General features: G+C 38.4%; 1 protein-coding gene across 5 annotated transcripts in view; it reads right to left on the reverse strand.

The window, feature by feature from the left end:
* The window catches only part of kiaa1109 (KIAA1109 ortholog), a 260969-nt gene that overhangs the window by 118576 nt on the left and 115308 nt on the right, over positions 1–27085 (reverse strand). For all 5 annotated transcript variants that reach the window (XM_062042306.1, XM_062042308.1, XM_062042307.1 and 2 more), the window contains exons 36-43: positions 25647–25849; positions 25176–25376; positions 24882–25093; positions 24476–24627; positions 20010–20160; positions 19782–19934; positions 19390–19630; positions 18336–18484 (exon numbers count right to left, since the gene is read on the reverse strand). In XM_062042306.1, the coding sequence (XP_061898290.1) occupies positions 18336–18484; positions 19390–19630; positions 19782–19934; positions 20010–20160; positions 24476–24627; positions 24882–25093; positions 25176–25376; positions 25647–25849 (1462 nt within the window). The remainder of the gene's footprint in view (positions 1–18335; positions 18485–19389; positions 19631–19781; positions 19935–20009; positions 20161–24475; positions 24628–24881; positions 25094–25175; positions 25377–25646; positions 25850–27085) is intronic.

Below are 27085 nucleotides of genomic sequence, written 5' to 3' on the forward strand. Positions count from 1 at the left end.
CTTTGTGTAAAAGAATAGACAAAATAAATACATATGTAAAAAGAAAAATCAAACTACTGTGTGAGAGGTACCGTTTCCCAGGTCAAAAAGCAGTAGTTCACTTACAATATGCCTGTGCATTTTCATCATCACTGTCCTCGGTTTTTTTGGAGGGCAGATTTTTTTTTAAGGAAAATCAACTGATCCACATGCTCATGTTTGAGCAGACTACGTTTTGTGGAAACAATGTCTCCCGCAGTACTGAACACACGTTCAGATTCCGTGTGTTTCACTTGATGTACTTTTTGATGCCGAAAGAGGCGATTTCAGCCACTTGAATGACGGCGAAATCATCAAAGGCTCACAATTTTTAATCCATCCACAAGTAAAGAAAACTTGGATTATTTCACTTTATGTACTTTTTTATGCCGAAAGAGGCGATTTAAAAGAGGCGATTTCAGCCACTTCGGTCATTACAGCCGAGTTTAGATATACTTTTCGAGACGAGTGACGTCAGCGCGCTCCCGCGTCAGGGGGTGCATTTTACGGCAGGAGTGCGTTTCCCGGCACAACAGGTTGCAGAGGTATCTTTTAGCGAGAGATGACAGCAGTGGCAAGTCCTGCTGCTCTTTCCACCACTGTAGTGGGTTTTTTGAAAATCTTTCTCGGTCCATTATCACCTTCGGTCAGACTGACGCTTTCGTTCTCCTCCACATTCATTTTCCGTGTTGTCTCTTGTTTATCACTCGTGCTAATACCAGCTAGGCGGCTACCGCGTTTGGCGAGTAGCTTCAGCTCAGGTTGAATCTGGACGACCCATGCAAAGTCTCGCGATAACCGATCCATGACTCTATAACCGATTCAGCTAGGAATTCATGGATTATTCGCATTGATTGAGGAGTCTGCTACCGATGCAATCTAATCGCTCACTTGTTGAACCGAATACTCGGTCGCATCGGTTTATCGTTCACAACCCTAATATATATATGCACACCGGGGCAGCGACACACACACATGTACCTACATACATACACACAGATTCCACCATACATACATACAAACGTACACACACACACACACACACACACACACACACACACACGCACCCATATATACACATATATAATTTAACAGAATAAATAAAATGTATTAAATAGATAATTAAAAAAAATATATAAGTATATATATAAATAAAATTAATAAATAAATAAGGGCGTAGTAAAACACAGGAGGGATACCCCCGCAGGGCAGTCGAGCAGCACCGCCGGGGCCCCAACAAGGGAGGCAAGCAGCCCCCCCAACCCGGCACCAGGCGGGCCTGCACAGCCGCAGCGTAGGGCGACCCCGGGCAGACCCCGCCCCGCGCCCCAGGGGAAGGAGGAAGCCCACGGACACCCGAAGCCAGAGGGGCACGAGCCGACCCCCGCCCGACAGCGGCAAGGCCCCGGCCCCACGGGCGCAACCCCCCCGCCCAACCACCCACGAGAGGGGAATCCCCCCGCCCAACCCAAGGCGGCCGCCCCCAACAGCCCCACCCGCACCCCAACCCCCGCCCAGGTACCCCCATCCACCCCCAGCCCCCAGACCACTCACGGATCGGCCCGCCAGGCCGGCACCAGGGAACACACCCCAGGCCCACCCGACCCCGCGGCCCCCCCGGCACCCACGACCCCCCACCCACGGAGCAAGACCCCCGGGACAGAGCCCCAGCCCCGGCCCCCATGGGAATCAGGTCAGGAAATCAATTAGCGGTGCCCAAAGAGATCTGAATTCTGTCAGTTGTTTTTTTGATTCAGCAGACATTATTTCCATAACTACATAATCTAATAAAATGTTTTTGTAAAGTTTTATACATAAATTATTTTTTGATTTCCAATTCATGAGACTAGTTTTCTTGGCGATGCCTATTGCATTTATAAGGAGGTATGTTTTGTTATGTTATGGGACGGCGTGGCGAAGTTGTTAGAGTGGCTGTGCCAGCAATCGGAGTGTTGCTGGTTACTGGGGTTCGATTCCCACCTTCTACCTTCCTAGTCACGTCCGTTGTGTCCTTGGGCAAGACACTTCACCCTTTGCCTCTGATGGCTGCTGGTTAGCGCCTTGCATGGCAGCTCCCGCCATCAGTGTGTGAATGTGTGTGTGAATGGGTAAATGTGGAAATACTGTCAAAGCGCTTTGAGTACCTTGAAGGTAGAAAAGCGCTATACAAGTATAACCCATTTATATGAAAGTCAGTTGCGGAGAGATCACCCAACAGGCAGAGTGCGGGGGAGATGGGAATAGGAATCTCTAACGCTAATGATAGGTTCTCGCACACTCCAAGCCAAAAGTTACTCACGGGAGCACAGGACCACATTGAGTGTAAGTAGTTATCTACCTTATTATCTGAGCAGTGTACACAAATGTTAGAGTCAGCTAAACCCATTTTATACATTCTTAGACCGGTGTAATGTATTCTGTAAAGTATTTTGAGCTGAATCAGTCGTAAATTCGGATTCTTAATCAAACGAGAAGTATTGAGGCATATTTGTTTCCAGAATTCTGGGTCAAGGCTTGTGGATACGTCTGAGTGCCATTTGGAAGTTGGGATACTTATTGTGTTATCTATTTTTGATAAGAGAGCATATAATTTGGATAAAGCTTTGGGGGCAGATCTTTTGAAGAATGTAACGGTCGTAGGATTACTTTCCCATGTTGTTTTGTTGAATCTTGCGCTAATTACAGATTTGATTTGTATATATTCTAGGAATTTATTAGGATTGATTGCATATTGTGTTATTAAACTTTTAAAAGAGATAAAACTGTTTGCATTGATGATATCCCCAAGACATCTGACTCCTTTATCATACCATGTTGGAAAGTTCAATGGCTTCTTGTTTAAAAGAAAATCAGGATTATTCCAAATAGGCGTAAATTGACAGGGAGTGAGCGGGGATCCAGTTATTTTCAAAAACTCCCACCAAGCTGTTAAGGTAGTGCGTATGTTAATACTTTTGAAGCAGTTGTTTTTTCGGAGAATTTGGCTAATAAAGGGCAAGTTAGAAATTGGGATCTCCTGGCTAAGTGATTGTTCAATCTCTAACCATAAAGTATCTAATAAAGTGGGATTGGTCCATTTTAATATATATTGTAATTTAGTTGCAAGGAAGTAATAGGAAAAGTTTGGGAGTTTAGACCCCCGTATTCTTTGGGTTTTTGTAAAGTTTTAAGGCTGATTCGTGCTGGTTTACTCTTCCAAAGAAACTGATTGATGCGTGAGTCTAGTGATTTAAACCAGATTTGAGAAGGTTTGGTTGGAATCATTGAAAAGAGATAATTAACCCTAGGCAAGACCATCATTTTCACGGTAGAAACCCTTCCCATAAGTGAGATTGGCAGTGCTTTCCAACGCGCCAGATCATCCTCAATCAATTTTAAGATTGGGGAGTAATTCAAGCGATTCAGATCTGACAATGTGGAGGAAATATTGATTCCCAGGTATTTAATGTTCCCTTTATGCAGTGGAATCGATGAGGTGCTCTGAAAGTCAAAATTAATTGGTGAAACAGTAGATTTGGACCAGTTGATTGAGTAATCTGAAATAGAACTGAATTTATTGATAAGTGAGATTGTATCTTGAAGAGAAGAATGTGGATTTTGTAAGAAAAGTAATACATCATCAGCATAAAGGCTTATTTTATGATGAACGGTTGCGGTATGGATGCCTTTAATATTTGCATGCTGTCGAATTGCGGTTGCAAGAGGTTCAATAAATATAGCAAACAGTGACGGAGAAAGTGGACACCCTTGCCTTGTGCCCCTCATAAGATTAAACCTTGGGGAGATTTGGCTATTCGTTCTAACCGAGGCTGTAGGGAAAGTTAAGTTAAAGTTAAAGTACCAATGATTGTCACACACACACACACGAGGTGTGGTGAAATTTGTCCTCTGCATTTGACCCATCCCCTTGTTCACCCCCTGGGAGGTGAGGGGAGCAGTGGGCAGCAGCGGTGCCGCGCCCGGGAATCATTTTTGGTGATTTAACCCCCAATTCCAACCCTTGATGCTGAGTGCCAAGCAGGGAGGTAATGGGTCCCATTTTTTTATAGTCTTCTATATAGGACCTTGATCCATTCTATAAATGTGTCTCCAAATCCAAATTTCTGTAGAGTAGCTAAAATAAAATTCCAATTCACTCTATCAAATGCTTTTTCAGCATCTAATGAAACAACAGCTGTTTTTAAATTATGAATAACAGAATAGTCTATCACATTGAGTAGACGGCGAACATTGTTGGACGATTGTCTCTCTTTGATGAAACCTGTTTGATCAGGATGTACTATATATGGAGTGACTTTTTCTAATCTTTGAGCTAATACTTTGCAGATCATTTTAAGATCAGCATTAATCAGGGAGATTGGCCGGTAACTGGATGGAAGTGTTGGGTCTTTATCAGGTTTTAGCAAGAGACTGATTGTGGCAGAGTTCATATTTGGAGGAAGGAATGAGTTTTCTTTCATCTCTAAGCCATTTTCGTAAATATCGGAGCTAGCAGTGACCAGAATGTTTTGTAGAACTCCACAGGGAATCCATCAGGCCCTGGTGCTTTATTGTTTGGCATCTGTTGAAGAGCATCGTGAAGTTCATCTACAGAAATAGCAAGATCTAAATTTGATACCTGCCTTGTATTTAATTTAGGTAAGTCTATACCATTGAGAAATGTCTCAATGTCTGAAAGAGATGGGTCAATCTGGGGTGCATACAAGTTTCTCTAACAGTCTCTAAATATGGAGTTAATTTCCTCAGGAACGTGAGTAATGTTCCCAGCTGAATCCTTAATGGATGGTATGGAGTTTTTTTCTTTGTTTAATTTTAGTTGGTTAGCCAAATATTTGCTTTGTTTATTGTCAAGTTCAAATTTTTCTAAGCGTAACCTCTGGAGCAGGAATTGACTTTTCTTATCAATTATTTCTCTTAAATCTAATTTGAGTTTTCTCAGTTCGTTCAGAGTATGTTCATTTTGTGAGTTCGCATAAGCTATTTCTAATATTTTTATTTCATTTTCAAGTTCCTGCTCTAGTAAACGTTCCTTTTTTTTCTTGTATGATGAATAAGAAATTATTTTTCCTCGCATAACTACTTTTGCGGCCTCCCAGAGAATGCACGCCGTGATTTCTGGTTGATCATTAAAATCTAAAAAATCTGTCCATTCTTTCTCAAAATAGTTGAGGAAGTGTGGGTCCTTTAGTAATGATGTATTAAGTCTTCATTGTTTTATAGGTGCAGTGATAGTTTTGTTAGTGAGGGAAAGTGAGACAGGTGCACGGTCACTGATGATGATAGGATGAATGTGAATGTTTGAGATATCAGATAAAATTGAGCTACTAGTTAAAAAGTAATCAATGCGAGAGAATGAGTGGTGAACTGGGGAAAAATAAGTGTATTCCCTAAGGGTGTGGTGATAAGAACGCCAGGCATCGCAAAGACCATAATCGTTCATATATTGCTTAAGTATTACCACTGATTGAGACTCACGGTGACTCCCAGTCACTCTGGACCGATCTATATTTGGATTAAATACTAAGTTGAGGTCCCCTCCTAGAATCAAGCAGTGGTTTGAGTGAGGAGAAAGTGAAGAGAAGTGTGGAAAAAGGAGGGGTCATCAACATTTGGACCATAAATGTTGGCGATACATAAGTTTCTCCCGTCAACAGAAATATTAAGAATGATGTATCTTCCCTCTATGTCAGTAATGGAGTTATGGAATGTAAAGTTGACCTTTCTACTAATGAGAATGGCTACGCCTCTCTGTTTGGAGTTGTAACTAGCAAAGTATGTGTGTGGGTATTGCGATGAATGCAGTTTTGAGGTATCGGACTTGGAGAGGTGAGTCTCTTGTAGTAAAGCAATGTCTGCTTGCATACTCTTCAAATGATTAAGAATTTTTATATTTTTTTCCTTGGACCCGACTCCACACACATTCCAAGTGACAAACTGCACAGTGGACATACTAAACTAGACTGTAACTAAGTGTGTGTACTTTATGTGTAAATAATGCATGTCTGTATCTAAATGTAAGCCTATCATGCATATATGTAGGTGTGTATAGTGTGTATAGTTGTACATGTATTAGCTGTGAGTGTAAATGCTGATGACGACAAGGGGACACACACAACAGGTGGAGAAATAGAAAGAGAAAAACAAAACAAAAAACATAAAAGAAAAAGAAAAGAAGAGAGTGGTGGATTAAACAGGTAGTGAAATAAGTGACATAAAAAGGAAAACAAAAAAGTAAAACAGTAAACATGTTGGTTTACCGAAAGAGAGAGAGAGAGAGCGTATGGTGTTTACGTGTGCGCTATGATGACGCACAGGTGTATTGGTACATTTTTAAACACGGTATGACAAACATTGTCCATGGACACAACTCAGTAGGAAGCAGAAAAAGAGCAATCTTCCATGGATGACGAAAGGATTTAAAAATGCTTGCAATAAAAATAATACATTATACAGAACATGTATAACACAGATCTATAGAGGCAGAAAATAAAAACAAGCTAACTACCATACTATGAACATGTAAAAAATAATATTACAGTCAATTATTGGACAGGACCAAAACAATATGAGAGCAACATGGGAAATCCTTGATAGCATTATTAAAAATGCCAGTAAGATGATTACCCTTGCTATTTCTCAGACAAAAACGTAAATAATGACAATATGAATTAAGTAGTTGAAAGCTTTAATAATGACTTTGCAAATATTGGACCAAAACTGGAGGAAAGGATTCCAGTGTCAATTGAGGACTTCAATGACACGGTGACACCATAGATAGGAATCCCAATTCAATGTTCCTCACAGACGTGACACAACAGACAATAGCAAGACACAAATTGACTGTAATGAAATTGATATGGAAACCATAAAAAAAAAGTTATCGAAGCGATCTCAGGACCATTAATGTATATCAGTAAGCTATCATTGCAAACAGACACATTCCCAAACAAAATGAAATTAGCTAAAGTTGCACCAATTTATAAGACTGGAGACAAACACCAATTTACAAATTATAGACCTGTTTCTTTACTTCTACAATTTTCAAAAATTATTGAAAGACTCTTTAATAACAGTTTGGACAAATCCATAAACAAATATAGAACACTCGCAGAGAACCAATATGGATACAAGAATATTACCTTTTATTTATTGAATCAAAAATACTGAAATTCAACGATATAGTGGCATTGCAAACAGCCAAAATTCTGCACAAAGAAAACTATAATCTGTTACCCAAGAGCATACAACAATTCTTCTCAACAAAGAGAAATACAACCTCAGAGAACAATTTTAACATAAAACATTTGTATGAAAGTACAACACTTAAAAATTGTGTAATGTTACAGTGGCCAAAAATATTCAATATGCGTGTTAATTAAAACCGCTGCCTTGTTTTTAATTACATTTTTTTTCCTACTACGCCACAATTTAGTGGTACTTTTCTGAGGTGGTACTTGTTGAAAAAAGTTTGAGAAATACTGCTTTAGTATATCAGTATGTGGAATTAAATTATGTAATGGATTAAGTAAAGCAATGAATAATCATTATCAATAAGACTCTGTTTAAGAAAATTTACAAATTCAAAGTGTTTAAAAAGTACAAAGAATTGATAATCGATATTGATAATCATATTCATCTCATATGATCTACAGCTTACTTCAGTATATATTTATTTTTTAGAATTGTACTATTTATTAATAAGTCAATTGTGTATAAATTGAAAACAAGAGGTGAACAAAGGTGTTAGTAATTGCTATGAAATGAAAAAAGGCGTAGGATTAAATAAACTCAGTTTCTTCCTACTCCTTATCGAACATGTTGAAAAGATAAACTTAAAAATTGTGATCTATGTTGTAATCGTATGCATGTTCGAAATAAACTTAAGCTATAAACCATAATGTATCAAAGAGCACTTGCAGATTCTTTCTTTTTTTTTTATTTTTATTGAATAATTTCTTGCCAGTGGATTGCAGTTTTTTTCTTGCTGCATTTTAAAAATCATGCAACATAAAAGCTAAGCAGTTTTAGGTTTTGCATTGTGTTCCCATACTGTACCGAACATGAACCAAACCGCGACTTTAGAGGGTTCACATTGTCATGTTTTCTACTTTTAAAACACTTACCTGTGTTTTACATAACATGTAACGGTGGTTCTTGGGTCAACATTTTGCACAGATTATGTTTTACAGACGATCTTCAAACAGTTTTCTGAATGTCTCTACAGACGTCTTATTCATGTGCCTCCACTTCGACTGCATCTTCTCCCCATCAGCCATGTTGTAGTTGTGAGCGCATCTATATGGAGTCTACTTACAGATATAAGTTAGAACTGTACGCTACTTTGTATTAGAATCGACAACAGCGGCGGATGCATGTGCATGTACGAGCCAGTCTGACCCACAAGACAATAGTGACTACAACTACAATGGCAGATTCGCGGAAAACTTAGGGTTCTACCGTAATGAGATAAAAGTGTATATCCTTTTAAATGGTTACTTGCATTATTATTATATAATATGATTACATTATAATCAATGTATAGTTGTTATTGGGTATTTCTTCATGATGTAGACAAAAGCTCTGAGTGCATAAAGACATACATTTTTTAAAGTAAATTATTGTATATTATTCTAACTAGAGACAACAATATGTTGATTGACAGTCTAAAAGTAACATGTCTTCCTCACTTGACATTTTCGCAGTTTTATGCATAAAATATAAAAATCGCAAATCAAATCGTAATCGCAATTTTGGAAAGAAGAATCACAATTAGGTTTTTCTCAAAATCGTGCAGCCCTGATTCAACCGTTACACTGTCAAAACATTCCTCTTAGTCAGGAAAAACAACCAAGTTGGTTTAGGAACTACAAAAATTCCCCGTTTTCCCGAAATTCCGTAATACCATTTCTCAATTAAAAAACGGCTACTAACTTACTACTTCAACATTTCTTGACCGATTTAAACAATTCCAACACCAAACAATTCAGCTCATTCATGCTTTTAATCATTTCTAGAAGAAAAAAATCCCACTTTTCCAGAATTTTCCAAATTTCCAGGAAGTTCCCACTTAAATGAATGGGACATTTTTCCAAGTTGGAAAATTCCCACATTTTTTAAAATATTTAAACCATTCCAACATCAACACATTGCACTCATTGTGGACATTCAAACAAACACTTTCCCAAGTTCCAAACCAAATTCCAGTTTTCCTGAAAATTCACGAAGTCCTGGAATTCTGTAAGACTATTATTCAATTACAAAACCCAAAACCAGTGAAGTTGGCAGGTTGTGTAAATCGTAAATAAAAACAAAATACAATGATTTGCAAATCATTTTCAACCTATATCCAATTGAATAGACTGCAAAGACAAGATATTTAATGTTCGAACTGGGACGTTTTTTTGTGGCTTAGAATGTAATGGCAGCAACACATTGCAAAAAAAGTTGGCACAGGGGCATTTTTACCACTGTGTTACATGGCCTTTCCTTTTAACAACACTCAGTAAACGTTTGGGAACTGAGGAGACCAATTTTTGAAGCTTTTCAGGTGGAATTCTTTCCCATTCTTGCTTGATGGACAGCTTAAGTTGTTTAACTGTCCGGGGTCTCCATTGTCGTATTTTACGCTTCATAATGTGCATTACATTTTCAATGGTAGAAAGGTCTGGACTACAGACAGGCCAGTCTAGTACCCACACTCTTTTACTACGAAGCAACGCTGTTATAACACGTGGCTCGGCATTGTCTTGTTGAAATAAGCAGGGGCGTCCATGAAAAAGACGTTGCTTGGATGGCAACATATGTTGCTCCAAAACCTGTATGAACCTTTAAGCATTAATGGTGCCTTCACAGATGTGTAAGTTACCCATGCCTTGGGCACTAATACACCCCCATACCATCACAGATGCTGGCTTTTGAACTTTGCGCCTAGAACAGTCCGAATGGTTCTTTTCCTCTTTGGTCCGGAGGACACGACGTCCACAGTTTCCAAAAACAATTTGAAATGTGGACTTGTCAGACCACAGAACACTTTTCCACTTTGCATCATTCCATCTGAGATGAGCTCGGGCCCAGCGAAGCCGGTGGCGTTTCTGGGTGTTGTTGATAAATGGCTTTGGCTTTGCATAGTAGAGTTTTAACTTGCACTAACAGATGTAGCGACAAACTGTAGTTACGGACAGTGTTTTTCTGAAGTGTTCCTGAGTCCATGTGGTGATATCCTTTACACACTGATGTCACATGTTGATGCCGTACCGATTGAAGGTCCCTAATATCATTGCTTACGTGCAGTGATTTCTCCAGATTATCTGAATCTTTTGATGATATTACGGAATGTAGATGGTGAAATCTCTAAATTCCTTGCAATAGCTGGTTGAGAAATGTAGTTCTTGAACTTTTGGACAATTGGTCACGCATTTGTTCACAAAGTGGTGACACTCGTCCCATCCTTGTTTGTGAATGACTGAGCATTTCATGGAAGCTGCTTTTATACCCAATTATGGCACCCACCGGTTCCCAATTAGCCTGTCCACCTGTGGGATGTTCCAAATAAGTGTTTGATGAGCATTCCTCAACTTTCTCAGTGTTTTTTTTCACTTGTGCCAGCTTTTTTTAAACATGTTGCAGGCATCAAATTCCAAATGAGCTATTTTTTGCGAAAAATAAAGTTTTCCAGTTCGAACATTAAATATCTTGTCTTTGCAGTCTATTCAATTGAATATAGGTTGAAAAGGATTTGCAAATCATTGTATTCTGTTTTTATTTACGATTTACACAATGTGCCAACTTCACTGGTTTTAGGTTTTGTATAAATTGTCACTACTAACACATTTCTTTACCAATTCAGCTCATTTAGGACATTCTAATGTTGTTAGCATGCTAATGTTTTTATGCAGGCATTTGATCTAATTTCTTACTTTTTAACCTAATAGTCATGGACTCAGTTACTTGGCACCATATTAAAAGTATGCTAAAAGTATGTTAGCATGCTAATATTAGTGTGCTGATATTTTATGCTAGCATTTTATCATATCTTTTATATTTCAAACGTAATAATCATGGATTTCGTTACATGGTGCCATCTTAGAAGTATGCTAGCTATTCCCTTGTCATCATGCTATTGTTAGCATGCTAACAGTTTATGCTAGCATTTGATATAATTTTGTACTTTTCAACCCAATAGTCATGGATTTTGTTACTTGGCACATAACAATTTGCTGGCCTTTCACCTGTTAGCATGCTAATATTAACAAGCTAACGTTTCATGCTGGTATTTTAGCTAATTTTGTACGTTTTTTAACCTAATAATCATGCATTCTGTTACCTGGTGCCATCTTGTAAGTATGCTAGCTGTTCTCGTTACCATGATAATGTTAGCATGCTAAGATATTATGCTAGCATTTGAGGTAATTTTGTACTTTTTAAAATATAACCATGGATTCCGTTGCTTTGTACCATTCTAAAAGTATGCTAACTGTTTCACTGTTACCACGTAAATGTTAGCATGTTAACATTTTATGCTAGCATTTTAGCTAATGTCATACTTTTTAACCTAATGCTAAGATTTTATGCTAGCATTTGAGCTAATTTCTTACTTTTTAAACTACAACCATGGATTCAGTTGCTTTGTGCCATCCTAAAAGTATGCTAGCTGTTTCACTGTTACCATGTTAATGTTAGCATGCTAACATTTGAGCTAATTTCATACTTTTTAACCTAATAGTCATGGATTCCGTTACTTGCCGCCATCTTAAAGGCCTACTGAAACCCACTACTACCGACCACACAGTCTGATAGTTTATATATCAATGATGAAATTTTAACATTGCAACACATGCCAATACGGCCGGGTTAACGTATAAAGTGCAAATTTAAATTTCCCGCTAAACCTCCAGTTGAAAACGTCTATGTATGATGACGTATGCGCGTGACGTCAATGGTTGACACGGAAGTATTCGGAACCCATTGAATCCAATACAAAAAGCTCGGTTTTCATCTCAAAATTCCACAGTATTCTGGACATCTGTGTTGGTGAATCTTTTGCAATTTGTTTAATGAACAATGAAGACTTCAAAGAAGAAAGTTGTAGGTGGGATCGGTGTATTAGCGGCTGGCTGTAGCAACACAACCAGGAGGACTTTGACTTGGATAGCAGACGCGCTAGCCGCCGACCGCACGGATGATCGGGTGAAGTCCTTCGTCCTTCCGTCGATCGCTGGAATGCAGGTGAGCACGGGTGTTGATGAGCAGATGAGGGCTGGCTGGTGTAGGTGGATAGCTAATGTTTTTAGCATAGCTCTGTGAGGTCCCGTTGCTAAGTTAGCTTCAATGGCATCAATAGCAACAGCATTGTTAAGCTTCGCCAAGCTGGAAAGCATTAACCGTGTATTTACAGGTCCATGGTTTAATAGTATTGTTGATTTTCTGTCTATCCTTCCAGTCAGGGGTTTATTTCTTTTGTTTCTATCTGCATTGAAGCACGATGCTATCACGTTAGCTCCGTAGCTAAAGTGCTTCGCCGATGTATTGTCGTGGAGATAAAAGTCACTGTGAATGTCCATTTCGCGTTCTCGACTCTCATTTTCAAGAGGATATAGTATCCGAGGTGGTTTAAAATACAAATCCGTGATCCACAATAGAAAAAGGAGAGAGTGTGGAATCCAATGAGGCAGCTTGTACCTAAGTTACGGTCAGAGCGAAAAAAGATGCGTCCTGCACTGCACTCTAGTCCTTCACTCTCACGTTCCTCATTCACAAATCTTTCATCCTGGCTCAAATTAATGGGGTAATCGTCGCTTTCTCGGTCCAAATCGCTCTCGCTGCTGGTGTAAAAAATGGGGAAATGTGAGGAGCCTTTAAACTTGTGACGTCACGCTACTTCCGGTACAGGCAAGGCTTTTTTTTATCAGCGACCAAAAGTTGCAAACTTTATCGTCGATGTTCTCTACTAAATCCTTTCAGCAAAAATATGGCAATATCGCTGGAAATGATCAAGTATGACACATAGAATGGATCTGCTATCCCCGTTTAAATAAAAATAATCATTTCAGTAGGCCTTTAAAAGTATCCTAGCCTTTCACCTGTTAGGATGCTAATATAATTTTTTTTTACGTTTCAACCCTAATAATCATGGATTTTGTTACATGGTGCCATCTTAGAAGTATGCTAGATGTCCCCCTGCTATCATGCTACTGTTAGCATGCTAACTAACAGTTTATGCTAACGTTTGATCTTATTCTGTATTTTTTAGACTTAGAAAAACTTTATTGATCCACAAAAGATGTATTTCTTTAAAAAATTGTTAACGCTTCACGAATTTGGATTTTGTTACTTGGCATGATCTCAAAAGTATGTGAGCCTTTTATCTTTTTATCTAATTTTAGCATGTTGATATTAGCACGCTAGTTTTTAATGCTAGCATTTTAACTAATTGTGTGCGTTTTAAACCTAATAATTATGGATTCCGTTACGGACTAGATCTGACTGATCTAGGTCTATGAGCACAAACTTATGAAGCCTACTCGGATGACCAAGCAGTCCAGTTGTGATTGATTGAATGCCCTGATACGCTAGCTGTTCCCTTGTTACCATGTCAATGTTAGCATGTTAACATTTTATGCTAGCATTTTAGCTAATTTTGTACTTTTAAACCTAATAACCATGGATTATGTTACTTGGTGCCATCTTAAAAGTATGCTAGCTATTTCACCGTTACCATGCTAATGTTTTATGCAAGCATTTTTACCTAGTTGAATATTTTTAACCTAACAAACATGTATTTCGTTACTTGCCCCCATCTTAGAAGTATGTTACCTCTTCACCTGCAAGCATGTTAATGTTAGTATATTAATGTTAGCAAGCTAACGTTTTTTTCTACCATTTTAGCTAATAATATACATTGTAAACCTATCATGGGTTTTGTTACTTGGCGCCATGTTACAAGTATGATAGCTGCTTTCCTGTTAGCAAGCTGAATGTGTATGCCAGCATTTTAGCTAATGTGATACATTTACAACTAAAATATATATATATTATGTTACTTTGTAACATCTTGAATTATGCTAACCGTAAAAACAATACCAAGATTCAGACTACATTTCAGTACAGCCTCTGCTCTTCACCTCTCAAATAATTATAACCTTCTATTTCAACTTTCAAACCATTTCTACATTTCACTAGTATTTCAGTCTAGCGTCAGGTTTTCAACATTCCAACAATTTCAACATTCAAACCATTTCAGCATTTGAACGATTTCAACATTCAAACCATCTCTACAGTCACCCTACATTCCATTAGCCTTTCAGTTCAGCTTCAGTTCTTTAAAGTTCAAACCATTTCAAGATTCAAACTATTCTTACATTCATACTACATTCTATCAGCACTTCAGTTCAACTTCATTATTATTTATCGCCTTCAAGAAATTCCCGCTTCTCCCGAAATTCCAGAATTTCTAGGAAATTCCAACTGAAATGAATAAATTAGTTCTAAGACCAATATGCTCAGCTCATGAATTGTATTACATGGCGCCATATTGGAAGTATGCTCGCTTCTCCCCTGTCAGTATGCTAATGTTAGCATGCTAACGTTTTATGCTAGCATTTGATCTAATTTCTTACTTTTTAACCTAATAGTTAAGGATTCCGTTACTTGGCGCCATCCAGTAAGCATGCTAGCTGTTCGCTTGTTACCATGCTTGTTACTATGCTAGCCTTTCACCTGTTAGCATGCTAATTTTAACATGTTAATATTACCACGCTAATGTTTTATGCTAGCATTTTAGCTCATTTTGTTAGTTTTAAACCTAATAACCATGGATTCCGTTACATGGTGACATCTTGTAAGTATGCTAGCTGTTCCCGTTACCATGCTAATGTTAGCATGCTAGCATTTTAACTAATTTCATAATTTTTAACCTAATAACCATGGATTCCGTTAGTTGGTGCCACCTTAAAAGTACTTAGACTGAGACAAACTTTATTGATCCACAAGGGAAATTGTTCCTATTGCTCGCTGTGTAACTGTTACCATGCTAATTTTTTATGCTAACATTTTACCTAGTTTTACATTTTTTTACCTAATGAACATGTATTTCATAACTTGCCTACATCTTCACATGTTAATGTTTGCATGTTAATGTTAATGTGAGCAAGCTAAAGTTTTTTCTAGCATTTTAGCTAATATTGTACATTGTAAACCTAATAATAATGGACTTTGTTACTTGACGCCATGTTACAAGTATGCTAGCTCTGTATACTTTGCAACCTCTTGAAGTATGCTAACTCTTCTAACTATACCAACAATTAGCGTTTCAAATTTCATACTACATTTCAGCACCGTTTCTGCTCTTCACCTCCCAAACCATTTTATCCTTTAATCTATTTCAAATTTCAAACCATTTCTACATTCCACTAGTATTTTACTTTAGCGTCACCTCCTCAAGATTCAAACCATTTCAACATTCAAACCATTTTTGCATTCATTCTACATTCCATTTAGCATTTCAGTTCAGCGTCAGCTCTTTAACATTCAAACCATTTCAAGATTTGAACAATTCTTACATTAATTTTATATTCCATCAGCATTTCAGTTCAACTTCAGCATTGGAGCATTCACATGCAATTCCTTCAGGAATTGCCTCATTTATTCTTATTACTCTGCTGCTCCATTTTCGGTCGTGTGTAACTCCCACATTGTTCATCGGATTGATCCCGTTCAAACGTCAAAACATTCAGCGCTTCCAGGACACGTGTGCTCATTCAACAAACATTTCAAAAATTACCAGTTTTACTGTAATTCATAATTTCCCCCATTTTTTTTCTTTCTGCTTCTTCTCCCATGTGTTTCAACCAACTTCAACTGGTCCACCACCAAAACATTTATCTCAGTCAGGACAATAAATCTATGTGTTTTTTTTAAATGGAAAAGAATGCAGCTGAGATAGGCTCCAGCACACCCCGCGACCCTGAAAGGGACAAGCAATAGAAAATGGATGGATGGATGGAAAAATTCTCAGCTTTTACAGTGTTCATGATTTTCCATCATATACATTTCAGTATAGTTTACGATCTTCGACATTAAAGGCCTACTGAAATGACATTATTTTTTAATTTAAACGGGGATAGCAGATCCATTCTGTGTGTCATACTTGATCATTTTGCGATATTGCCATATTTTTGCTGAAAGGATTTAGTATACAACAACGTCGATAAAGTTAGAAACTTTTGGTCTCTGATAAAAAAATACCCTTGCCCCTACCGGAAGTAGCGTGACGTTGTCAGTTGTTCACTCCCTCATATTTTCCTATTGTTTTCAACGCAGCTAGAGCTATTCGGACCGAGAAAGCGACGATTACCCCATTAATTTGAGCGAGGATGAAAGATTTGTGGACGAGGAACGTTAGAGTGACGGACTAGAATGCAGTGAAATAAATATTTTTTTTCGCTCTGACCGTAACTTAGGTACAAGCTGGCTCATTGGATTCCACACTCTCTCCTTTTTCTATTGTGCATCACGGATTTGTATTCTAAACCACCTCGGATACTATATCCTCTTGAAAATGAGAGTCGAGAACGCGAAATGGACATTCACAGTGACTTTTATCTCCACGACAATACATCGACGAAGCTCTTTAGCATGAGCTAACGTGATAGCATCTGTCTCAAATGCAGATAGAAACAAAATAAATAAATCCCTGACTGGAAGGATAGACAGAAGATCAACAATACTATTAAACCATGTACATGTAACTACACGGTTAATAGATCTCAGCCTGGCAAAGCTTAACAATGCTGTTGCTAACGACGCTAAGGCTGACTTAGCAACTTAGCAACCGGACCTCACAGAGCTATGATAAAAACATTAGTGCTCCACCTACGCCAGCCAGCCCTCATCTGCTCTGCTCATCAACACCCGTGCTCACCTGCGTTCCAGCGATCGACGGCGCGACGAAGGACTTCATCCGATCATCCGTGCGGTGGCCGGTGGGCGGCTAGCATCGGCTAGCGCGTCTGCTATCCAAGTGAGTAGTGCTTGTTGTGTTGCTACAGCCAGTCGCTATACACCGATCCCACCTACAACGTTCTTTTTTGCAGCCTCCATTGTTCATTAAACAAATTGCAAAAGATTCACCAACACAGATGTCCAGAATACTGTGGAATTATGAAATGAAAACAGAGCTTTTTTGTATTGTATTCAATGGGGAAGGCATACCTCTGTTCCCCGGGCTACGTCACGCACATACGTCATCCTCCGAAGCCTTTTTCAACCGGAAGTGTGGCGGGAAATTTAAAATTGCACTTTATAAGTTAACCCGGCCGTATTGGCATGTGTTGCAATGTTAAGATTTCATCATTGATATATAAACTATCAGACTGCGTGGTCGGTAGTAGTGGGTTTCAGTAGGCCTTTAAAGCCATTTCAACATTGAAAAAATTTCTACTATTAAAGTTTTTCTATGTTCAAACCATTTCACAGTCCAACTGTTTCTATCTTTCCTTCTATATTCCACTAGCATTTCAACCAGCATTCTACAATATTCTAACCATTCTTAACATATTTTGTTGTAAAAAAATATGTTGTTATATCCCCAAAATTAGCTGAAAAGGTTGTATAGCAAATAATTCTTAGTAATACGATGTCATTATCGACGGCTACATTGCTCCCTTTAATATTCAAACCTGGACATTATTTTGACAGCTCGGCAGTTTGGCTGAGAGGATAACACCCATGCTTATTAACCATGTAATGTGGGTTTGAGTCCCGGAACGTACCAACCGAACAAATCTTTTTCTGGCAATTTTTACATCTTTCAGTAAAATAGCTTAATTCAAACTATTACGACATATATTTATATTTTCTATATTCATAATACGTTTCAGTACAGTTTCTGATATTTAAGATTCAAACCATTTCACAGATAAACCGTTTCTACCATGCATTCTACATTCCACTAGCATTTCAGCACTTCAGCTCTTCAATTTTCAAACTATTCCTACTGTTTATCACACTTTTTTGTAAATTAATTCTGCAGTCATTCAGCTTTTAAATTCAAATTCAGCATTGATTGGGGCAATCAAACGTAATTCCTGCTAGAATTGCATAAACTCTAGTTACAATGTGCAGTCCAATTTTGAGAGTGAACCTGACAGCTTTTAATAACAAAACAGTGACAAGAATAGACTTTAAAAATGTGTTTTGAAAAGTAAATTCAAATACTCTATGAGTTGTGATTTACTGTAGTACATCTATTAAGCTGAGTGGACATAACTTTAAGTACATATATATTTTTAAAAGCTAAACATCATGCGATTAACTTTTACCTTTATTCGTAGTGCAGACTCGCTGTGTGTATGGGACTTGGATAGTTTCCTCATGATCTCCACTCCACTTACAGGACCAGAGTTTCCCTCTTTTGGTGGTGGACGACTGCACGCTCCCTCCAGTAACATGGTGTGTTCACTCACTGCAGCTTCACAACAACAATATCAAATAAAACCCTCTCAAATGACTGAAGTACAGGGATGCAAGCACACTTTAAGAAAAAAAGAGGAACATTTCCATCTGCAGGCACTGCCACGCAAAGCCCCACGCAAACCCCGAAAGAAAATGTAGAAAATCAAGACTACATTTCCTGCACTTGGGTGCATTTCTATACTATAATTTACCTTTAGATTTATTCTCATCTACCAAACAATGTTGGCTGTCTTTTTACATGTCCCATGTAATGTACAATAGAATGTTTAGTAGATTATTTAATAACATTATTATCATTAAAAATGTCTTGTAAAATTCTATAACATGCATGCAAAGAAGACAGAAAACGTTTCCCATTTGGCAACTCTGTTCTGTTGACGATCCGTCACGTCAAAAATATACCTTCTTGCTGGCTAATAATAAATACTCTACAACTACAACTGGTTCGAAACTAACAGTGTTGGGACTGTAATCATCCAAATATGATTAGCAGTAAAACGGACAGCCGTCAACGATTTGGCTTGAGGAGCGAACGGAGGCGACAACAAGTCAGCTAGCTAAATGGTTAGCTAACTAGCGAGCTTGTTTCCGTGCTCTGATCGTCTCCCCGTCCTGCAACTCAGTGCGATGTAAGGCAAGAGAAACAGCGAGTACCAGCGGCTGAGGCTAGTGTTCCAACACATTTTGTTTACATCCTATTTTTTTTAAAATAAATTGTATTTAAAAAACGTGCAAGTCATATTTTGATGCAAAAATGTATGTTTAAAAGCAAGGATTTCCACGAACATTTCACATGCTTAAAAGTAAAAGGCAACTTAGACCAGGTAAGTTAATATAGTGGATCTTTAGTCTTTAAATGACTGGTCAAATGTGATCTTTTAAAAGCTTTTTTGCCCCCACCTGCATCATATTCAAATTCAGCTCCATCACCACTGGTATCACTTTGCAGCGTAGCACCATTGTCCAAGACCAAAATTGTTTCAGCCAGAGTCTGCAGAGGTTCTTTGGGTTTAGCAAGCTGATTGGGTCTCATCAGACCAATAGCTTTGAAGCCTTGAGTAACAACAATGAATTTCATCCATTGCCGGGCCAACGCCACAAGACCCTTTTTGAGAGTCACCAAGGCTGGGACGCCATCATTCTGCAATTAAAAGGAAAAATGTTGAGACATAAAATGTATCAGTAGTAAAGGGGACATATTACACACATAAAATATAACATATGTACCTGATTACATATTATTTTATTTAAACATTCATACGTTTTGTAAGCTGCACGGGTCTTGTACTAACCATTGTAGCTTCTTCTATGACAGAATAGTCAGCCTGTTGCAAATAGCGGTGAAGAATGTTGCAAAGCATACACGAAGGATTTTCATGGAGGTATCGAGCTCGCTTCGTTACACGATTGTACTTGCTTCGGAATGGGATGTGGATGCTCTTTTTCTGCACCATAACAAAATGTAGTCACACTACAAGACAAGATGACAGGTGTTGCATATCATTGGAGGAATTACTGACCTCGAGAGCCTCTGTCATGATGCAGCCCATGACTGCACACACACGCAGTGTGCCCTCCATGTCTAGTTTGTGGAAAGAAGATTTAAGCTGGTCAATAGGGACCAACCAGGCTCCAATGGCAGGAGTGGCAGTGCTGAGAAGGTTCAATTGCCTAGAAATCAAAGAGGAAGGTTTTTGACATGCACTAAATATAAATGTTACCAAGCTAGAAGAATTCCTTGAGCAAACATATACTGTGGTTGGCCTAATTCCATTTTTCATATTCAGTACCGCAGTGATTTTCAAACTGTGGGACGTGTACTACTAGGCTACATCTAGTGGTATGCTAAAGAACCACTTCATTAAAGTACAGTGTTTCATACAGTTCATACTGTGTGTAATGTTACAGTGGCCAAAAATATTACATATACTTGTTAAATAAAACATCTGCGGTGTTTTTAATGAAAACTTAGACCTACACCGCTACTGTATTTTAATCTTTAATGTTAATGTTATGGTGGTACTTGGAGAGCCAAGTTTTTTCTGAGGTGTGAAAGATATATATATATCTTCATATATCCATATTTTGTGTTACTTATTAATTTTCATAGTCATATTACATATAGCTAATGTTCCATATTGTACTCTTTGCTTTTCTTTTCATCTCATGACAAAGTGCTTGCACTGGGGATGGCCTTGGGGTGGAAGGCAGAGAGAAGGAATCCTCCTTGCTTTACTGCAGCCCAACTCTAGATAAGAAGCACAATGAGCATGTGTTTGAGGTGAGACAAGTGAGGGCGGGGGAGATACTGAAGAGGAGAGTGCATTCCGGGAAGTTTTCAGATCAACTTGGGCTACGCATTTGTATGTGTTGTTCGAGGCTGGTCTCTATTCTCAAATATTTGACAATAAATTACAAAATACCTATACTGTGCTTGGTGGTATATTCGAGATCAGTTTATGTGTCATCTAAGGAACTTGGGACTGACCAGCGTTTTACATCCCACTTGGAGGAACATCTGGTCAAACGCAACAGGTGGTACTTGGTGAAAAAGTTTGAGAACCAAAGCAATACCGATGATGCTCTATATCATATATAAATTGCCAGAAATAGCCAATTTGTTCAAATTACCTTTAACTCTATGTTATTATTAATAATTAATTATATTTATCTTTGTGGAAACACTGATCATCTTAATGATTTCTCACAATAAATATATATAGAAACAGATAAATATCAATATGCAACACTTTATTTTTATATTTTGTGCACATTTTTCAAATTGAACATTTTCAAATGATCACTTCTAAGACAGTCTTGTGAAATCACAATATCCCATTTTAACTAGCTAGCCACTAACATTTTTTAACAAATCATGAATTACTTTGCACCATGTTTGTACAAATAATAACTCATGTAAAATACAAAAGTCAACTCCCAAATTTTTAAATAAATCATGTCACACTTTGAACTGGACACCAAATCTGTGATCTGTTTCTTTGTCAGTTAGTGGGAAGCCTGGCATTGCATGCTGTTAACTAGTGTCAAGTGTGTAACTTGACACTGCAACTCTGGGTGAGTCTTGCAGATGTGCATCAGTGAGGCGTGTTCTGTGTTTGTTCTTGATGAAGTTCATGTCAGAAAAGGCTGATTCACAAAGATAAGTTGAACCAAACAGGCTTGCAACCTTCATAGCTGCTGCGCATACACCACTGTACTTTTCTGTGTCAAGAAGGCACCAAAAGTTTGGTGCAGCCTGGTGGGCTTTGAGGTGGAGGTCATTTTGCAGTGTTACAATTTCAGCATTCAGGCTGAATGTTGCAGTTAACTGCTCAGCAATGCATAATATGTCCACGTTCATGAAAGGATTAGAAATGAACGACACACATGGCTCAAGCTGATCCAGGTCACAAAACCTGTTCTCAAACTCTTGCCCAACTCTGTTTATGACCTGAGAGTACTTTTCTGCAACTTTGTCAAAAGCCTCAGATGCAGAAGCATTGTCTTTCAGCACCATCTGCACAGAGGGAAAGTGCAGCACTTTTTTTCTCTGTAAATGCCAACTCACTGGTAAGTGCTGCAATTTGAGCTATTTTTAGAACAGGCCAGCGGGCGACTCATCTGGTCCTTACGGGCTACCTGGTGCCCGCGGACACCGCGTTGGTGACCCCTGCTCTTTATTGTCTGATCTTGATACCAATACCAAACTTCTTCTATCCTTTTTTACTATAGTGATACCTTTGTATGCATGCACTTTGCTTAATATAGCTATTAAAAAAACACAACCTGTTGAAATTGTACAACAAATATTCCACTCCCCTTCAGGAATACACTAAATTCCCATGACTCAAATTTTGCAAAACTGCTGCTGCTTTTCATCTAAACTTGCGATGTCAAAAATAACAAGTTAACCCATGCAAAAAATTACCACAGGTGAAACTCAAAACATTTGAACACAGTGTAAAAGTCCATTCATTTCAGCAATTCAACTTCAAATGTGAAACGAATACGTGAGATGAACTAATTACATACAAAGTGAGATACCACCGCTGCTGCCCACTGCACCCCTCACCTCCCAGGGGGTGATCAAGGTCAAATGCAGAGAATAATTTTGCCACACCTAGTGTCACACCTAGTGTATGTGTGACAATCATTGGTACTTTAACTTAATATATCAAGCTTTTATTTGTTATACTTTTGATAATCATGGTTTACCGTATTTGAAAACCCAACATTTTCTGAAATGTTTACTTCGAGGTTTTAATAAACTGTAAGCCATAATCATCAAAATTATATCAAAAGAAGTTTTGAAATTTCTTGGGTTGCATGTTATGAGCCTATGTCATATATTAGTTTCATCTTGTAAATATAATTGCTGGTATAAAGGAACCATAGCAAGATATTTAAATTTTTTGAGTGTCACTTCAACATACTTAAAATAATCACGCAATTTATTTTGACCGCACGTGCTCCTTTACCTTAACCGTAGATGGTTACCTGAAAAAAAAACACGTGTTGTGATTCACCCCATTTTGATGTTACAATTGACCCCATTTTTGATTCACTATACTCTTAAAATAGCGTGTGCCTTTTGAGCAGCTCATTAAATGTTCACTCATAAAGATTATCTTAGAATGCTTATTGATATTCATGCTTAACATTAGACTCTTGCCTTCACGTAATCCAACCAGATTGGTAATTGTGTTGCCAACAGTCCAGAGTGCCTCTGTGAGTATATTTATAATGTTTATGCAAATAAACCTAACTGATTGAGCATTGCAATATGTGTCTGATAACCTTCATTTCCCTCTGATTAAAAAACGAACATACAGCGAGGTGGGACAGAGCTGAGGTCTTTGGGAGTCCTCCCGCCAACACGCGGGTTGTTTTACGGTCAGTGATCAGGTCAATAATGCATACGTTAGTTTAACGATGAGAGAGGAGACTGACTGCTGTGCTCATTGGCAAATTTCACTTCAAAATAAACCCTGCCAGTACTAAAACAGTTTTAAAAAATGTTACTGTCTGACATTCTGACAATAAAATTGCAGAGATGGTTTAATTAAAACAGACTATATTTGAATCTTAGTAAAATTAAAATAATGCAATTCAGTAAAAGTGAAAGTCAAACACAAATACAAAGACGGAGAAGACATTGCTGAGTAAAAGAAACCATATTTTGTGTGTAATAGATAACATGAACTATGAACAAAAATCACTATTGCTCACCAAGTGAGTTATTGTGCAGAAATAAGTACAAAAGTACACTATATTAATTTACCATGTTTCAAGACAAAAAGATCAGTTGGAATAATACATAATGAATGACAGATAGTAATTACAAATACATTGGAGGCAGTCACCACAGTTGACATACAGAGCTGCACACGTTCTTTGGGAGCAATCATGGTGCCTGTTGTTTAGTTGGCCATACTCTTTTTATACACGGCTCTGGGTACAGTACAGTCATGTAAACAAGGCACCCACAATGCATTGCAAAATCGCGTTTCTATGTAGTGAGTCCACGGGACCCACGGTGGTAACTTAAGTGGGTTCTAAAAAAATTCATTGGGTCCCCACAAGTGTTCAGAATAACTGTGTGACAAGTAACATGTAATCTAATTACTTTTATGCACATTACAATGCCGTTACCGAGACGTTTGAAGTAACGTCGCTCGCTACTTTTGATGTGGTTGTATGACAAGACAGCGTGGTGTCCAAATATTGGGATCTTCTTTTAAGCTAATTTAAATTATTCAAGCAAGTAATACCCTGTGATTAATTGTGATTAATCCAAATTCAAAAGTGTGATCAATCTAATCTTAAAAGCAATTATAATTTAATAGCACTAATTTAAACTTTAACCTCACATACTTATTAAAAGCATTTTTGATTTCTCTCAAGAACCAACTATAAAAATTCAAAGTAAAATGTAATAAACTTAGACTTACATAACTTAAATATTAAAACATGAAAAAGTCAATACCTAGAGATTGCCTGTGAAGGTGATCTGACATTTGTGGGTGCAGCAAAACTAAACCAGATCTCCCGGATGGTCAGCTTCATGCTGCTGGAGTCAGGTGGTGGAGGCATGAGCAGGAGGTCTTTCTTTATGTCGTCTGACTCAACGCCTTCATCCTGCACATCCAGTAAATATAAAAGATCAGTTAATCAATTGTAGCATTGATGAGGTTTTTATAATTGCAAAACACTAACTTAATAAACCATATTCACAGTGTTACGGACTTATCGAAAAATGTATTAAATCCATGTTTTCCTCAAAATTCATTTAAAGGCATTTTTTTTCATATGACAATAATGATGTGGCACCTCACACAACCCACTCAACACAAATAAATATATCACATGCTATTTGATTCTCAGCATCATACCTGCTCATCTGAGTCAGAATGTTCATTGACGTCAGAGGGGGGGCTAACAACATCACGTGGTAAGTTATCATCAGATGCGTCAGTACTGTAACCACTCCCGTTCTGAGAGCCTGTTGATCCATTCAAGTGTGGTAATCCAGTTCTGCCTCCAGTGTCTGAGTGGCGCATCACACCAAATGCATTGTACAGAATGGCTCCTGACTGACGACCCCCTACAGCACAAAGTATAAATAAATAAGTTTCACATAGAAAAAGAAAGAATACAAAAACGTCCTAGTCGGAGAGTATGCTTACCTTTGACTGTTAGATTCTCAATGCCACATTCAAACATGATCCAGCCCCATTTCTCAAGAGATGCGGTGGAACGGCCAAGGTCACCTGAGCTAGCATGGATGTCTGTTTCATCAACTATTGAAAAATCCTCAATTTCTTCCAGGCCAAACAACACTTTGGACTTCTCAGTTGGTATAGCTGTAATGGCACAAGTGCCAATGTCTATGGGAAGAAAAGAATAATGAATCCAAGATGTATAACAAGTGATACAGAAGAAGAAACAAACAGATTTTAAAAAACAAAAAAACTTTTAGTGTACAGAGCACAGAGAGTGTAGGCACAGATTATATACTATGAACACTTAATATAATGAACATTCCACAGTATTGGCACCTTTTGCATGTTGTAACTCCCTCAAAACATTTTGTATGTATTTCCTGGGGCACAAATGGTACCAATTTGCTGAAATGGCCCATAAAAGACAGAACCAACCTGTGGAGTCAAGGCCTCTCAATTGGCTGTGTATACGGTGGATGTTGAGCCGAGCAGCTATTTCTTTGCCCTTCTCAATGCCAGCATTGGAACGTAATGAGCCAGATGATTGAGGCTGCATCTTAGTGGCAGAGGCGTACTTCTCTAACATAACAGAGGGTCTGCCATGATCAGTTGTGTTTGGGGTTTCTTCTACTATACCTCTGAAAATACAGAACATAATTGTTTTGTTTCCTTGCTTGACCATATACGTAGATGAATGATTTTCAACACAATGTACGTCAAGTACAGTATCATGTGACAAAAGTACATTTTGCTTATCTTGTGTGTGTAACGTGCTCATCATGTTTGTATGTATTTTGCAGTGAAAATGGCAGCTGTGACAACTTATTTTCACTGACAGGATTAACGCCGCACATCTATTCATCTTGCTTGACACTGGATAGTTCAGAACGGAGGTCAGCAACCTGCAGCTCTCACGCCGCATGCGGCTTTTTAGTGCCCCTTTAAAGGCCTACTGAAATGAAATTTTCTTATTTAAACGGGGATAGCAGGTCCATTCTATGTGTCAAACTTGATCATTTCGCGATATTGCCATATTTTTGCTGAAAGGATTTAGTAGAGAACATCGACGATAAAGTTCGCAACTTTTGGTCGCTGATACAAAAGCCTTGCCTGTACCGGAATTAGCGTGACGTCACAGGTTGAAGAGCTCCTCACATCTGCACATTGTTTACACCAGCAGCGAGAGCGATTAAGAAAGCGACGATTACCCCATTAATTTGAGCGAGGATGAAAGATTTGTGGATGAGGAAAGTGAGAGTGAAGGATTAGAGTGCAGTGCAAGGCGCCAGGGTTTATCTTTTTTCGCTCTGACCGTAACTTAGGTACAAGGGCTCATTGGATTCCACACTTTCTCTTTTTTCTATTGTGGATCATGGATTTGTATTTTAAACCACCTCGGATACTATATCCTCTTGAAAATGAGAGTCGAGAACGCGAAATGGACATTCACAGTGACTTTTATCTCCACGACAATACATCGGTGAAGCACTTTAGCTTCGGAGCTAACGTGATAGCATCGTGCTTAACTGCGGATAGAAACGGAAGAAACATGCCCCTGACTGGAAGGATAGACAGAAGATCAACAATACTACTATTAATTCTACTATCAGGAGACACCAAACCAAACCCTGGGCCTGAAACCACACGGTTAATGCTGTCCAGCCTGGCGAAGCCTAGCAATGCTGTTGCTAACAAAGCCATTGAAGCTAACTTAGCTACGGGACCTCGACAGAGCTATGCTAAAAACATTAGCTCTCCACCTACGCCAGCCCTCATCTGCTCATCACGACCCGTGCTCACCTGCGTTCCAGCGATCGACGGCGCGACGAAGGACTTCACCCGATCATCGGTGCGGTCGGCGGCTAGCGTCAGAT

Source organism: Entelurus aequoreus, linkage group LG03, assembly GCF_033978785.1.
Source record: "Entelurus aequoreus isolate RoL-2023_Sb linkage group LG03, RoL_Eaeq_v1.1, whole genome shotgun sequence".
Taxonomy (NCBI): domain Eukaryota; kingdom Metazoa; phylum Chordata; class Actinopteri; order Syngnathiformes; family Syngnathidae; genus Entelurus; species Entelurus aequoreus.